The following is a 15,971-nucleotide window of genomic DNA, read 5'->3' as shown; positions in this document are numbered from 1 at the left end:
TAGCAATAAGGCACCTCCTGGGGGGTTGTGGTATATAATAGCAATAAGGCACCTCCTGGGGGGTTGCGGTATATAAACCAGTTTATAATAGCAATAAGGCACCTTCTGGGGGGTTGTGGTATATAAACCAGTTTATAATAGCAATAAGGCACCTCCTGGGGGTTGTGGTATATAAACCAGTTTATAATAGCAATAAGGCACCTCCTGGGGGGTTGCAGTATATAAACCAGTTTATAATAGCAATAAGGCACCTCCTGGGGGGTTGTGGTATATAAACCAGTTTATAATAGCAATAAGGCACCTCCTGGGGGGTTGCGGTATATAAACCAGTTTATAATAGTAATAAGGCACCTCCTGGGGGGTTGTGGTATATAAACCAGTTTATAATAGCAATAAGGCACCTCCTGGGGGGTTGCGGTATATAAACCAGTTTATAATAGCAATAAGGCACCTCCTGGGGGGTTGCGGTTTATAATAGCAATAAGGTGCCTCCTGGGGGGTTGTGGTATATAAACCAGTTTATAATAGCAATAAGGCACCTCCTGGGGGGTTGCGGTATATAAACCAGTTTATAATAGCAATAAGGCACCTCCTGGGGGGTTGTGGTATATAAACCAGTTTATAATAGCAATAAGGCACCTCCTGGGGGGTTGCGGTATATAAACCAGTTTATAATAGCAATAAGGCACCTCCTGGGGGGTTGTGGTATATAAACCAGTTTATAATAGCAATAAGGCACCTCCTGGGGGGTTGCGGTATATAAACCAGTTTATAATAGCAATAAATATCTTAAATATGCTTAAATATCTAGCATGGTAGTTCAGCTCGACGCATCAAGGCAAGCTGCGTTCACTCTTCAACACAGTATCTCCTGCATATGTATGTACTTGTCAGTTGTGAAAGTCTTAATGCATTTTACCAGGATGTCCATGAGGAAAGAGGGATCATTGCATAAATTGGCCGAGGTAGACTAGACTTGCACGTATTTGGTTCTACAGATATTTGAATTGATTTAACAGGGAGAATGCACTATAGTCAACATTTTAGAATGAATTTCGATAGAACACCACTGGAATTAGCTGACCTGCATCCTGTCAAGCCTGTCTGCTCTGACTAGGCATATTGCATGGATTGATTTATATTAACTCGTATTGATGTGATGTCCAGTCTGTCCCCATCCAGTTGCCGTGGCCCGGCTACCAGAACCGCTTTGCCATGGACCCACGCATCATGAGCCACCAGGCGGCCATGGCCTACAACCTGAACCTGCTGCAGGCCCAGAACCGGGGCTCGCCCATCCCCTACGGCGGAGTCACACACCCCTCCCCCTTGGGCATGGGCCAGCAGACCAGTCCTGACAAGGAGCTTCAGGCTGATTCTGTCAGAAACGGTGTGTAGCATATAAGTTGAAGTGCTTTAATGTGGATATTGCTAGAAAATGTGTGAAGTTGGTGTTTTAGCACAGTAACTCAAACACAGCACAGTAGCTGAAAAGGTGCCTGCATTTTTGAACCCCCCTTCCTCAGGTAAAATGGACGGGTGTGCAAAGTCCGAGCAGAGTCGGCTGCAGACACCAGAGAGGAAGACCTCGGAGATGAAGGACAAACCGGTATGTTGTTGACTCGCTCTGTAATCACGCTGTGGGCTTGGTGCTTTATCACAATGAGAAAAAGGACTTTTACTAGTCTCCATTAAAGCCTCTATTTAGCAATAATTCAAATAATACATGATTTCAAAAAGGAGTGTTTTGCTCACACGTATTTACAGAAATAAGTATTGATATTAGAGTGGTTGGTTGTTTAGCAACAAAACCGACGTGTGTACAACTATGGGGCGAAACAGACTGGGTTGGCTTGATTGTTGACAACATGTAAACTATATTTAGTCTCCAATGTTTTTGAAAACATAAATACATTTGCACAATCAGCACTTGTTTTCTCTCAAATACGTCGTTGCAATTGTTGTTTAGCGAGCTAGCGAATTTTAGCCATATTAGCATAAATGTGACATCAGTCAAAACACAAAACAACACATGGTATCAAGAACAAGATACAACTGGCTGAAACGAGCCACCTGCGATTTCCCCACCTGGCAGTTTCTTGTCATCGTTTCTGGCCATCCAGAATCACAACAATACACAGACTTCTACCCGAATGAAGCATCGTTGTCTTGACGTTGTCAGCTAACCAACCCATTTATAGTTAATGAACCATTTAGAATTGATACATGTATAAATGAATATGTATATAAGTTAATATAGTTTAATTTATTCTGTAGAATTGCTATATGGCTAAATGAGCAATGTGATTGTAGCCCTGTTCACACTTTGTTTTCAACTGCTCCAGGGAGAGTGTGATCCGGGCGGTGGCCGGACTCTGGACTCTCAGACGGACGGACTGGGCTTCCCCAATGCCATGCTCCACCGCAAGGACAACTCAAGCCAAAGACCCCTTAACTACCACCTGGCGCCCCCCAACCCGGCCTTTGCCCCCCATCCCGTGGGTCGGGCCTTCCCCCCACAGTACCCCGGCGTGTCCAGGCTCCCCTTTAGGGTGCCAACCCAGCACCCAGGTGGGGGCCCGGGCATGGGCCAGCCTAACCAGCATCACTCGGCCCAGCTATCCCCAGCCTACGCCAGCGGCAGCCACAACCCCTCCTTCTTTGGTGGGGCCATGGCCTCCCACAGGGGTGTGCCGGAGACTGAGGAGGAGGGGCCGGAGGAGATTGGGAATTCCATCAGGTCCCAGATGAGCCACCAGGTGGGGCACCACCCGGCCCTTTCGCAACCCGGCCGAGTTAACAGCTTCGGAGAGGAGAACCAGGAAGGAGGCCTGGGAGATGGGATGGGTGAGTTCTACCATAGAGTTCAAATTCTACGAGTGCTACTTTTTTTCTCCCCCTTTTTTTCCCCCTTCTAACCGGGAAGTTTATTCAAAGCAAGGGAATGATAATAACAACAAAATAGCAAACAAGAATCTGTAAATGTTGAATACTCTTGTTGTGATACAGGTAGGTATACTGGTGTAAATGTGTGTTGCGTTAGTCTGGAAGGGCCAGTTTGGTCCAGAGATGGTCCCAGAAGGCAGGCTGTGTGACGGGGCCAGTCCAGGTAGGTCATGGTCTTGACCATTCTGGCCAGACGGTGGTGGGCAGACATCTGCCTATGTGGGATGTCCTCCAGGATACCAGGATGAGGAAGTCCCTGTGCTCCACCAGCATACAGAGAGTGGCCAGTCTCTGCTCCAGCGAGCACCAGTTACTGCTCAGGAAGTGGTGGCTGGCATAGAGGATCGCTGTGATGTTGTCCACGATGTCCTTCCCTCGCTGTAAGTCCCTGCTGTGCAGACAGAGACATAGGAAGGGAGGCCCCAAGACTTGTCCTTCTGCTGTACGACACATAGGCATCATAGCGGTACCTGGGGTTGGGCCTCCGCAATCCTTCCTTCCAGCCAGCCTCAGACAATGTCGAAGAGGGCCAGCTGATGGAGCAGGACCACCAGCATAAAGAGGAGCAGGGCCAAGGAGGTGCAGAGGACCATGACAAATCCCAGGTCCAGGGTCCAGTTGGCCTCTAAGTTCTGGATATCGTTAGCAGTCTTGCATGTCAGATCCACTTTTCCAGCCTGAAACAAGATGACCTGGACTTGTTTTTGTCTCTGGGCCCAGGTCATTTGCCAAGCTGCAGTACAGGTGAGGATCTGCGAATAGTGTGTACCTCAGGGGTTCTGGGAAGCCTCCCATCGTGGTGAACTCCTCATCGATTCGCACAGCCAGCTGCCTGAGGGAGTGTAGGTTTCTGCTCAGGTCCTCCTCTAGACTTAGGGTTCCACAGTCGTTATGGTTCAGGCTCTCCAGCCTGGTCAGGTTGTGGAACATGGCCCTGGCTGCAGGTAAAGGTCCAGTTCTTCCAGCTTCAGAAATCTCAACTGCACAAGCCTGTTCAGGTCAGTCATGTCCGTAAACTTGGCATAGAGCTTTGACTGGAAGTCAAACTCCTGCAGGGAGGGGAAGTACTTTGCGGCAAAGTGAGACCCACACAGGAGGCGCTCTGTCTTGGCCGCGAGGCTGACAACAGATTGGAAGAACAACCTCCAGCAGTCTTGGAAGGACACGGTTGGGACACGGAGTCGCCATGCCTGGTTTTGGGGTCGCTGCCAATGATAATGGATAGGTTGTGACACACTGAGAAAATTGTCATGTGCATCAACCCCTGAGGGAAGATTCACACTATTCTCTGACTCACTGGTTGGAGGGAGAAAGTTTCCTGAATCTATACTCTTTAGGGAAGTAAGGTGGATTAATGTATGAGCTTTGACGTGAACAACTGGGTTATCTTCCAGTGTTATGGTCTCCCAAGCTTCGCAGGCCCTAGAAAACGTGCTTGGTAATCTGTGAAATATTGTTACTACGTAGGTCTAGGAACCTCAATTGACCATGTCCATTAAATGTAAAGTCGACAATAGTGGTGATTTGATTGATTGCTAAATCCAGCCCCTCCAAATGTGTGAAACAACAGAACTGCTCTGCGATGTTATGTTGAGCCATTTCATAGACCGTGTCTTCAGCCAGGTGACGGGTCTCTTTTGAGTGTCGGTCACAAAGAACACCAAGCTCAGCTTTGTCAAAAAGGGAAACTCATCTTGGTGACATTCTTCAGATAATGTATCAAGCTCAAGTTTATGCTGGCATGAAATCCAAAGCCAACAAGAATTATCGTCTTTATACCCAAGCAATTTTTGACTGTGGATGTGGAGTAGTTCCTGAATTTACAGTGATCTAATTCAGGTTGTGTGATTGACAGTTTGAATATACCGTCTCGCCAAAGGGAAAATAACCTAATCCGTTGATACCAGGCTGCAGAAGCTGTTTCTGTACGTCATCGATAGCGGGCAAAGACCGAGATGAGATGTTTTCAAAGCATTTGAATGCTCCTTTTTCTCAACGACGTGCATTAGGGAATGTAAGAAACACCTCTTGAAGACGATAGAAGTAAGGAAGCTCAAGAACGGCTCCCTTTTTGGTTTCGGGGGCAGTTTAATGACTATCTCGTCTGATGTAAAGTCCAGGCTCGAAAGCCTATAATTATTAATAGACTTCCTCCAGGTTAGTCAGGTCAGTAAAGGCGTTGGATAGAAGTGATGAATTGTAACACTTATGGCAGTACAGAGAGAGTTTCTTCACCCTGGACAGCCCCTTGGAAGGTCTCAGGAAGAATTGTGGGCAGACACCCCTGTATGTGAAGGCTCTTGAGGTTGTCAAATCGAGACAGAGCGCCAGACAGCAGGACATAGCCTTCTCTTATCTCAAGAAAGAGGGCATGGTAGTTTTACAGAATGATGGAGAGGTTGAGGACACATACATCCCAGCACATGGCACTGAGGTTGCCGTATGGGCATTTAGGGTGAATGAACTCCCAATAGTCAAGTCTTCTCATAGAGAATGTGTCACTCAATCAACCTCAGGAACCAACCATCCATGCTGCAAATAGTCCAAACTGGAAGCCTCGTTTTTTTTTTTTTGTGAAGGAGACACTGGTTTGATCAAATTAGTTGATTATCACACTATAGTTTGTCTAAGGACATGAATGTCTTGTCCGGAAATGTTTATTGTCATTCAGTGACAAATAAAGGCCTGCGCACAAAGAAGGAAGCACCTTTTTCCAAATGGGACAAGGTGTTGTGAGATGACTTGTCCAGTGGAATGATCACCTGGAGTTATTTCACTGCTGTGTTGTAGCTGTGTGCATTTCCTGTTGATCTATTTACTGTATGCATGTATAGCTTTTGCTGCAGTCTCTTCCTGGTCTGTATTTTTATGGCTTGGGACACAGAAGGTTATAATTGGTCAACACTTCAATTAGTTTTTCTTCAGAATCCCTGAGAGGTGGTGGTGGTGGTAGTAGTGGGTGTGTGGTCTGTATCTTTTGACATGCAACAGTCTGAGGTCACGTTAGACTAAACTGATGGTTCTGGGCACTTCGGTGAGTGCCTCCTGTTGTTGTGGGAGATCCGGTAATCAGTTTTGCCCCTCACTTTTTGTTTTAAAGTTGATGCCGGTATCACTTTCACATAATTACACAAAAGGTCAGGTAATTAGCTATAGGGAACAACGCTTTTGAACTTTGAATGGTTCAAGTCATGGTTAATTCAGAGAAAATAGTGTTTGACTGGAATTCTTTATTTGAAATGGCTTTCTGAAAACAACTTTTTTCCCTTCGAGTGGCTGGATTTCAATACCGACCTTAGGCAAACTTCCAAGTTCTTTTTCACCCAGAAAGGATAACATTACACTGTCAACCTTACTATTTCACTGAAATATATAATCCGTTCTCTGAGGAAATGGGAAGTTTAATAAAAGGTGTTTTTTTTGTTAATTAAACCGAACGCGTGACTCTACAACATTCATCTGGGTTTAATTATACCGACATATATGAATTTAATAATTAAACACCTTTTATTGAAATGATTCTCTCTGCACAACTCTTGTAGTTCCAGTTTGCTCTTTGTTTCACACACCTTGGTTGGGCTGTGAGGTAGCGACCGTAGGCTATGGCTTGTTTTTAATTTGAGTCTTTGACTGGGTCCAGAAACAACCCCTTGTCACTACAACTTAGATATTTTCATATCTAAAGACACTTGGACAGGCCTAGGTTTAAGAAATCTGGCGACGACTCCTAGTCTTCCGATGCTTCTACTACCTAGGCAAACAAATTATATTTTGGTATTTGTTAGTCCACTGTTGATACACTCCCAAAATGTTTTGCATGTCAGCAATTACACTTTCAATATATAGAACTTTCAAAATACAGCAAGTGTCACAGAATGATGTTTTTTTGCATCATATGATGTGACACTAAAATAATAGTTTTTTGATACAGTATCAAACCATAATCTAACAATCTCGCTCCCTCTTTCCCTACAACAGACTCCCTAACTCTGGAGGCCCTGAGCCAGCAGGCGCGGCTGGGCCAGTGGGGTGACCCCGGGCCCTTCCTCCAGGGCGGTGTGGCCTTCCCTCTGCCCCAGCAGCTGGCCCATCTGGCCCAGCCCGGCCTAGCCCGCTTCCCCCCTCAGCTGCTGGCACGGGCCAACTGGAGAATGAGCGCCGGCATGGAGGACGAGGCTGGCGGACCGCCTTTCACTAGGTAACCTTCAGGGCCGACAACGGCTTTGTCTTGTTCTCTTTCTCGATCCCTCGCGCTCTTTCGATCTCGGGCTGTTTTTCCTCTCACTCTCCGCTCACACCCTCTCTTTCTACCGACTTGACTGCCTTTGGATATGAAGGGTATATATCCGTCTTCTGTCCTCCGTAGGTTCCCAGGCCTCCTAAGAGACATGCCCCCCCAGGATCAGCCCGATCCCAGGGACCCGGTTGAGATGCAGCCCCCTCCCCAGTCCCGCCTGCTCCAGTACCGCCAGGTCCAGTCCCGCTCTCCGGGAGACCCCTCCTCCCCCTCGTCTGTAACCTCCAACCACACCGGCCCCTTCCCCCCTGGCCCCTATCCCGGCCGAGACCCCACCAGCCACGAGCTGGAGCTCCTCAATAACCCGGGTCTCCATCAGCACCCGGGGAACCAGCTCTACAACCCCAACGCCTACCCCCACCAGCTGGGCAACTCCACTACCCCGCCCCCGCAGGTCAAGTACCTCCTCCAGGAGGCCCAGTGGCCTCACGGTGGAGCTGGCGTGGCCCAGAACCACATGCTGGCCCAGGGACAGGGCTTCCCCTATGGGCTACCCGTCATGGCCCACCCCAGTAGACAGGAGCAGGTCCACCTCATGCAGCTCCACCACCAGCAGCACCAACAGCAGCAGCAGCAGCAGGGTCAAGGCCCAGGCCAGGAGCCCTACCACCCTCTCTCCCCCAGAACAACAGGTGCCACCGCCCTTCACAATGTAGAAGAGGTAAGGACCATGCTCCATCCGTGTGTGTGTGAAGAATAGAGTTGCTGTGACTATTATACTAGTATGGCTCCGTCTGTCACCGTTACTAGTATGCCCTGTCTGTCACAGTTTTGTGCGACAGTATACTGTCTTTTCACCTCACTTCCAATGCTACGTTTTAGCACGGACGGGTGCATGTAAATGTTTTTCAAGATTTTAATACATAAATGTTTGGAGAGAGATTCTCACCATGACATCACAGGAAATGGAAGCTGTGACTTTCTCACTCTCTGTAATGAGTTTTTCTGACCTAAAAATGACTGTGAGAAAAGGAGACATGTATCAGTTAAAGCGCAGCATATTGCTCAGAAGCTCTCCTAACGCTGGGAAAATAATTTCCTAACTTTGTCGGAGTAGAAAGTTAAAGCCAGGTGACTGAGGACAGGAGATGCTAGGGCATAGCATTAAGGATTTCTGTGGGTGACTGTGTGGTCCAGGGTTTGGGCAACCCTTGTCCTGGAGAGCTACTGTGTGTGCATGGTTGTTCATTAGGCACCAAATGGACAAACGAGCAGGGACTACATGGGACTTGTCCAACACTCATTTTCATTTCCCAGTGCAAAATGTTTGAAAACATTTTCCGTTGCGGTTCCCTAATGAACACGACCAAGGCATTTGGTCCTACCCAGCTGGGTCAGACCACAGAGTGAATAAGCAGCCCTCTCCATCCTACGTATGTGTTATTGTCTAGCCTGTTCGATTAACGTGGCAGCCTAGTCGACCTCGTGGCATTTTCCTTTATTAGATTTTAACAGGCAATTAACGTTATTGGAAGACATTGCTCTTTTCGGGTGCCAATATCTGATCTGAAAAGGATATTCACCCATAGTGTATCCAGTTGAAGTGTTAAGACTCCAGTGTTTTCGCTGCGTTCATTTAGCTGTGGCGCTGCGCCACGTTAAATCATAGTATTTTTACCAAACATATTTTTGATAATTTGTCCAGGTGCAACATCGTTCTAAAGGTTATTTAGCTCTTTGTGCCGGTGTGGCAGTCAAACCTGCCGGAGCAGGAAACGCAGGGTGGCTAGTCAGACCTGGAGAGATGGCACACCACCTCACCTCTCACCTAGTCAAGTTTCTATACTGCACTAGTCAAGTCTCACCCCTCCACCTAAAACAAATATGTTTTAGGGGGAAAACGGCTAACTTCTAGCAATTCTACACATGGGGAAGAAAAATGTGCAGTTTTATAGCTAATCTAAAAAATATATATGTTACCCCCTTTCTCTCCAATTTTTTGATATCCAATTACTATATTGTCTCATCGCTGCAACTCCCCAACAGGCTTGGGAGAGGTGAATGTCGAAGTCATGCGTCCCCCGAAACATGACCCGCCAAGCCGCGCTTCTTAACACCCGCACGCATAACCCAGAATCAACGTTCAACTGATGATTGACGTTAGTCCTTTTGGAAAATCTGACCGTTTCAGTAAAAAAAACGTTTTTGCCACCAACATGCGACCAACATTTCCAGAGAAGAAAGGGTCTCTCACAGGGTGAGGCTCAGCTCACCAGTCATCAACACCTTTGAATGGTGTTCTGGTCCGAGGGCTGTTCTGTTTTCATACCACTGTCCAATTTCAGAATGGGTGTTTTTCTCGACTGCTCTTCGGAATGCTCAGCCTGTCCCCTCACGTGGCTCTTATCACGTCTTATTGGTATTCCCTTGAGTTTTCCAGGATTTTATTCATGATTCCCTGCATCTTCCCAGCTTACGGGAACTGTAATGGGCACTCTGGCAGAAGAGTGAATGTGTTGTATAAGTGCAATGAGAACCTTGTGATTTACCTAGATTGTATTTTTTTCTCTCTCCTTCCTTGCCTCCTTTCTGTGTCCCACCTGTCTGTTATTTTCTTTCTCCCTCTCTCAGTATGAACCCAGGGGTCCCGGGCGGCCCCTCTACCAGCGGCGGATCTCCTCCAGCTACCCAGACGAGGGATCCCCCGCCAACTCCGCCGCCTTGGCCCAGCAGCAGCCACAGCCCTGCCCGCCGGACCCCCAGGAGCACCCTCACACACACCAACACCCTCACCCCCACCAACACCCCCACGCCCCCTACGGCTACCCCCCGCCCGAGCTGTGGCCCGGCAACGGGGGTGGCCCCGGCCCGTTCCAGAACATTCCATGCAACGGAGCCAGCACACTCATTCAACACCGGGACCTCCTAGGTATGTATCAGAAGCACCACAAATTACTTTTTAAACCGTTATCAAACTGTTATGCTAATTATTCAGCATTCTATTGACTATGAACCCGAACGAGATACAGTGCAGATCAAGTGTAACCTACTGCACTCATTGTACTTGGCAGTGATAACTCTAGCAGTGGCAGAGTTGTGACAGGTGAGAGCCAGTCGGGGTTGTCATTAGGGTTTGACCTAGTGAAAACAATTTGAATGCTGTTGGCTTGTTGGCCACTGTAAGGTTGATGAATCCTCCTGCTGAAATGCCTGTCATGTTTCTGCCATTGTCAATGATTCCAACAATGCAAGTTTGACAAAAGCAAATGTGTCAGTTTCCTTCCCACTTGTGACCATTTGTTCTCCTGACATTGACAAGTAACCCCCAACGTATTGTATATTTTGGAAATTGAATGTAATCTCTTCATCCCTAATTTCTCCTCTTTCCCTTCTTCCTACTCTTTCCCCTTCACCTCATCCTTCTTCCTTCCTCCTTTTCCCTCTCCAGTAGCTTCCAAGGCCCTGCGGCAGGCAGCAGAGGAGCAGATGAAGGCTGAAGCGGCAGCAGCAGTAGCTGCGGCCCAGCCTCCCGCCCACTCCCTCCAGCACCTCGGACAATTCCCCCCTCTCATGCCCAACAGCAAGCCGCAGCAGCAGCAGCAGGCCGCCCCAGAGCCCGGCCAAGTCTCTGGGGGCCCCCAAAACCCTGGCAAACCCCCCACCATGTCCTACGCCAGTGCCCTCCGCGCCCCACCCAAACCCAGAGCTCGTCCCGAACAGGTCAAAAAGCACAGCGACCCACTTTCCCTTCTCCAAGAGCTGAGCATAGGAAGTTCAAATGGTAGCAACGGATACTATTCCTATTTTAAATGAGTTTCACCCCTGAGAAATACCCCCTAGAAAAATATAAAGAGAGAAAAAAAAAGATAAATGGCAAAACTAAAAAAAACGGTACAAGTGCTTTTACAAATCGTTTCTATTCATTGTTTTTGTTTCCCGCTTTTTTGTTTTGTTTTAAACTTTTATTTGTAACAGTCAAATCTTTCTTCTGTTTCACATATCTGACATAAAAAATATAAAAAAAATATGTAAAACATAAGTATATATAATGGATGCATTACTGATATATATACATACACATTATGTATATATGAATATATGCTTATATTATGTACACTTATATATGTACGTAATGCAAAAAAAAAAAAGTCGAAAAATGAACTAAAATTATTTTAAAAACACAAAATTTGGTTGACCACTTGGCTGCCTGTCTGTTTTCCCTTGTTGACGTTTGTTATGTTGGCCACTTTGGTTTTTTTGTGTTTTTTTTTTGTGGAATTCTATGTCTTGATTTTCATCATAGCTTTTTCCCTGTTAACACAACTAAGTGGTCAACTAATTTCATATAAAATATATGGAACATTGTATAGAAGTAGATGCATTTTCCTCTAATCTGTACATATAGAGAAAATAAATGACTGAGTTGTATGCCACAGACATGTACCTAAATTCCTGTATCATGTTAGAATTTACATTTAGACTAGATTTGGTTTGCTTTTAATCCTTAACCTTAGACATTCTCACCTGAAAATCATTTTCAGTAACAGATTAGTGGAGTAAATGGGATTTTTACATACATGCAAACACACACGATTCAGAATAAAACTATTACTTTATTATACATTTATACAAATGTGTTGGTTGCACGTCGATTCCTTTATTTCACTGGCCCCCTCTCGTTTAAAAGATAAAAATAGAGCATAGATGATGATTGATGATAAGCATGCAAAGCCGCATCGAAGTGAGGTCTACTGTTGTCTGATTCCAACTTGGAAAAACTAGTTTCCGGAAGAACCATGGTACGCGTCCTCTGCCGTTTCATCTGAGGCCCAAAGATAGTTGTTCGATTGGCTTTCCCATTTGTCAGTTAACCACTGTCTTTGAAGTAGGCATATTGCGTGATGGGGTTAAATTCCAAAGTGTTACATGTCCAATCACATGACGACCAAACATCTAATCAGTTAAGCAAAACTGCAGATAAAAATGAGAAAGTATGTTGAGAAACTTGAGACAAACTGTATGAATGAGTGGCTGGGTAAACGTGGGTCATAACTAAGGCTCGGCTGCTGAGGGAGTCTGAAGGTATAGAGCGGGATGACGGCCAAGTTTGAAAGATTTTGATTCACGTTGAGTGAGATGTTGGGTCTACGTCAGTTATCTCCTTGTTTTTCTTTGACCTACTTCAGAGCTTTACGGTCATTTTTAGAAAGGCTTGAGAAAAATCCTGTCACCAACTTTCCCCAACATTCCCTGGTATTTCTGAAATCCCGGTTTGACGTTTTCTGGAATCAGCAAGGGAGTAAGCAACTAGGGAATCATCTGACTTGGAATTCTTCAACCAGGATTTCTAAAAAATAAAAACTGGGAATTTGGGGAAATTTGCAACCCTAGACTATTTTTTGCAACCCTAGACTTGTGTAGGACTTCGGCCCGAAAGAATACCGTCTGGTTTAGACCAGCACTATCAGTTACCATTTGGTTCTGTCTTATCATCTGAGTTGTACTGGTACTGCAATTACAAGTCTTTTTCACCGATATTCCATGTACTCTTTGTCATCAGCGGACATCACTTTTAGCTACCAACCTCTTGCTCTGATTAGATCGTTGCTTAGATGACAGAACTCATTCTGTCTGTTTGCCCTGGCAATTTGCCTGGAAATTTAGACAGAAAAAAAAGATGATGCTTTTATTTTGACGACTCAAAATGTTTCAATTGTTAGCAAATAAATGCAATCAGTGTGGGTTATTGTAACCACAACATTTTTAAAAAATTGTTCAGGCGTTTGTAGGATTTTTCTGACATGCATTCCCATTCAGTGATGTATTTTGTTTTTAGGGTGACACGTATCTTGTGAGTGAAATCGATTTGCATTTTTGTAAAATAATTTGCTAACAACCATCAAGCTGTCAAATCTTTATACATTTGTATGGTGTGCACACTCAAAAAAATAAATTGCCTGTAGGATAAAATGATAATGACAATTATTGACGATTATCAACTGCAAATTTGTGACTGATTTTGATTGACTTGGTAGATCTTTTTTTGTGTAATAGCCACTGTTATCACATTTACTGGAAACCATCTTCTCTCAACTTTTCATGATTCATTTATTTTTAATTGATTAATGGTATGTTTCAGTATATTTTAATAAAAGACCCTTGGATTCTAACTGGTACATTTTATGTAACTATTTAGTCATTCATTTTAATGTATGAGCCCGTCAATCAGAAGTTTTTTTTTTTTTTAAAGAGTCAAACATGCTGTCAGCTATTCAGGAAGCAAATCTAGTTGGAATGAAAAACATCTCTTAAACATAGTTGAAACAATCATTCAAAACATTTACGGGGACTTCAGTTTATTTGAATTTTCCAAGGTCCAGATTCAAGAGGTTGTGAATTTTAGGTTCATCACAACAAAAAACATACTTGTAAATATGCATTTTCTAGGTATTTACAAACAAGGTTTAGGGAGTGCCTCAATTTTGTAGAAGCTGTTTAAAAGAGGTATGCCCTTTTTAATTATGCAAATTCACAAAATCAACTCACAAAAATGGACATGGACCGTGTTGGCAGTCACAGCATCTTATAGTAATATAACTTTTTAAATTCATTTTTATAAGATGGTGTCTGGCTGCTTTTACAAAGTGTTTTTGTTGCAGGCATATAAAATGTTATTTTACTGTAGAATACTTGTTTTTAAAATCAATGTTGCAGGAATTATTTGTCCTTGGTTCAGTTTTTCCGCTAAATCCATTTAAAAGATATTTTCATTTCAGCGGTGCTTTGTGGTTCGACAATTATTTTTCATGTAAGACTGTACATTCATTCTGTGCATGCCAAGATGACATGGCTTGTTTATGTCCCCGATTTTATCAAATAGTTTATTGATTTGTGCAACAACAATAAAAAATGTTTTTGTTCTCTCCCTACCAAGTAACATTTTGGTATATTATTTGATCTGTACAATGACTTGTGACATTATGAACAAAAAAGTATGATATTTTACTAACATGTCAATGAATTGAAGATGAATGAATTGAAGATGTAATGCTCATGTAAGAGTTGTTTTTCCTCCAAATGGTTTGGCTGGGTAAAGGTTGCTCCCAGCCATACGGGGCACATATTATAAGCTTTGAGTGTCTTTACAAAGAAGTGGATATCAAATTTGAATCAGTTTTCCGCAAATTAGTTGTTGGTTAACCTCAATTGTGCAAGACTTCCTCACAATTTCTGCTGTATCTGATCTGTATTTGTGTAAAATCCAAACCGTAAGCGATTGTTCTTAATAATCTTGTCCAGGAGTAAGTAATAGTAGGTCTGTGCTTGTGTCCATACCGGGCCTTTTTCAGGCCTTTATTATTGCTTACTCACTATCGAAATCTCCATTTTGTGCCGTGTCATGACTTGTGACCTGACTGACTTTGCATCGAGACTGAAGCTTTTCATTTTGTTTGTAGACAACCAAGTTTGAATGTCAGTTAGCCTCCACCCAGACCCAGTCACATATTATTGCGTGTAAGTGGCTTATGAAGGTTCCTCACGTTGCTTTCGTAAAACAACCTTAACTTGAACGGATGTTTTTTGTGGTGGGAGCAGCCTTTTGCCCAGCCAGTAGAGAGCACTGTATTCAGCCTTTTGTAAAACCACATCTCCTGTTGTCATCCATCTTGTCTCCAGTCTCTATTTCTTCCCCTCCCACAGTAAATCAATGGCACGCCTGTTAACTGTTATCCCTCCACTGGATCCACACAGGTGGGCTACGTAATGATGAATATTTCCCTTTCACTCTTTTCAATTCAATTGGTGGTGGTCATAATAAAGGATTTAGACTTTGTTTAAAAGTTTTTTTTTATTTTGATGTGTTTCTCTATTAAAGTGTCTTATTGAATCAGTTACTCTTGTTGTTATTGCAGAGACATACTTCAATTGTTGGATTGGATGAGGTAGAGTGATTTCCCAGTGGAAAGGAAGTGCACACAATTTGGCTCAATATCCCAAAAGGAACACGAAGGGTTACGCAACTGACTTTACTCTCATTAAGTCGCTGGGTGTCTTGTTTGCCATTGAAGTTATGACTTGTCGTTATCTCACTCAGAAGTCATGTGGCCCCTGAGGAACACAACCCCAACACTGTATCCGTCTTAGGACCGGTTTATACTTAGCAGTCTCAACAGGTGCGCAGGCCCGCTACCCATAACTGCTGCTAGTGGTTTACAGTACCCCAACAGGTTGCACTCAAGACCCAAGGAAAATAGACTTGCGTCTTGTGCATTTGATGCTACTATTGGCTTAGAATCAACCGAGGGAGCTCTGAAGTATTTTCCTCAATGTTTCTATTTTTGATCCATTCTCCATGTGGTTGCTCCCTCTCTTCCACCTTCTCAGCCACCAAACTAACTCCGGCTGTGAGTTTTTGGAATCTAAATTAACCCACCAAGGGAGCGTAGACTGAACATTTCTGGTTCAATAGCCTGGACTCTTTCTGATGTGGGGAAGGACAGGGAGGGTGCTCTTGCTCCTCTTTCATCATCCCCCTACACACACAGTGAGGGGACGCTTCCACAGACCATGCTGTCATTCCTGCCAGTGACCAGCGCAGGTTCCCGGCAAGGTTTGCAGCAACAGTAACCATTTCACAAATCCCCTCTTTGACCATGCTGCAAGGCTTTTTTCCCTCACCGCAGGTTTGTGTTCATCGGGACACGCAAAGGAAAACCTTTTGCAACAAAGAACCAAATTAGCCTTTCTTATTGGGGAAGTCCGGGTAGTCCGTCCCGTTTCTTCCGTT

The 15,971-nt window shown here is 44.6% G+C and overlaps 1 protein-coding gene across 1 annotated transcript in view; it reads left to right on the top strand.

Moving 5' to 3' along the window:
- LOC124003615 (probable helicase with zinc finger domain) overlaps nucleotides 1-15,075 on the top strand; it is a 71,919-nt gene extending 56,844 nt beyond the window's left edge. Inside the window, 7 exon segments of the mRNA XM_046312020.1 lie at nucleotides 1,168-1,390; nucleotides 1,527-1,609; nucleotides 2,346-2,847; nucleotides 6,925-7,144; nucleotides 7,313-7,904; nucleotides 9,815-10,112; nucleotides 10,635-15,075. Of these exon segments, the coding sequence (XP_046167976.1) occupies nucleotides 1,168-1,390; nucleotides 1,527-1,609; nucleotides 2,346-2,847; nucleotides 6,925-7,144; nucleotides 7,313-7,904; nucleotides 9,815-10,112; nucleotides 10,635-10,996 (2,280 nt within the window). The 3' untranslated portion in view covers nucleotides 10,997-15,075.
- The last annotated feature ends 896 nt before the right edge of the window (nucleotides 15,076-15,971 follow it).

Source organism: Oncorhynchus gorbuscha, linkage group LG18 (assembly GCF_021184085.1).
Source record: "Oncorhynchus gorbuscha isolate QuinsamMale2020 ecotype Even-year linkage group LG18, OgorEven_v1.0, whole genome shotgun sequence".
Taxonomy (NCBI): Eukaryota; Metazoa; Chordata; class Actinopteri; order Salmoniformes; family Salmonidae; genus Oncorhynchus; species Oncorhynchus gorbuscha.
The sequence above is the reverse complement of the archived record's forward strand: the minus strand, read 5'-3'. Positions and strand labels throughout refer to the sequence as shown.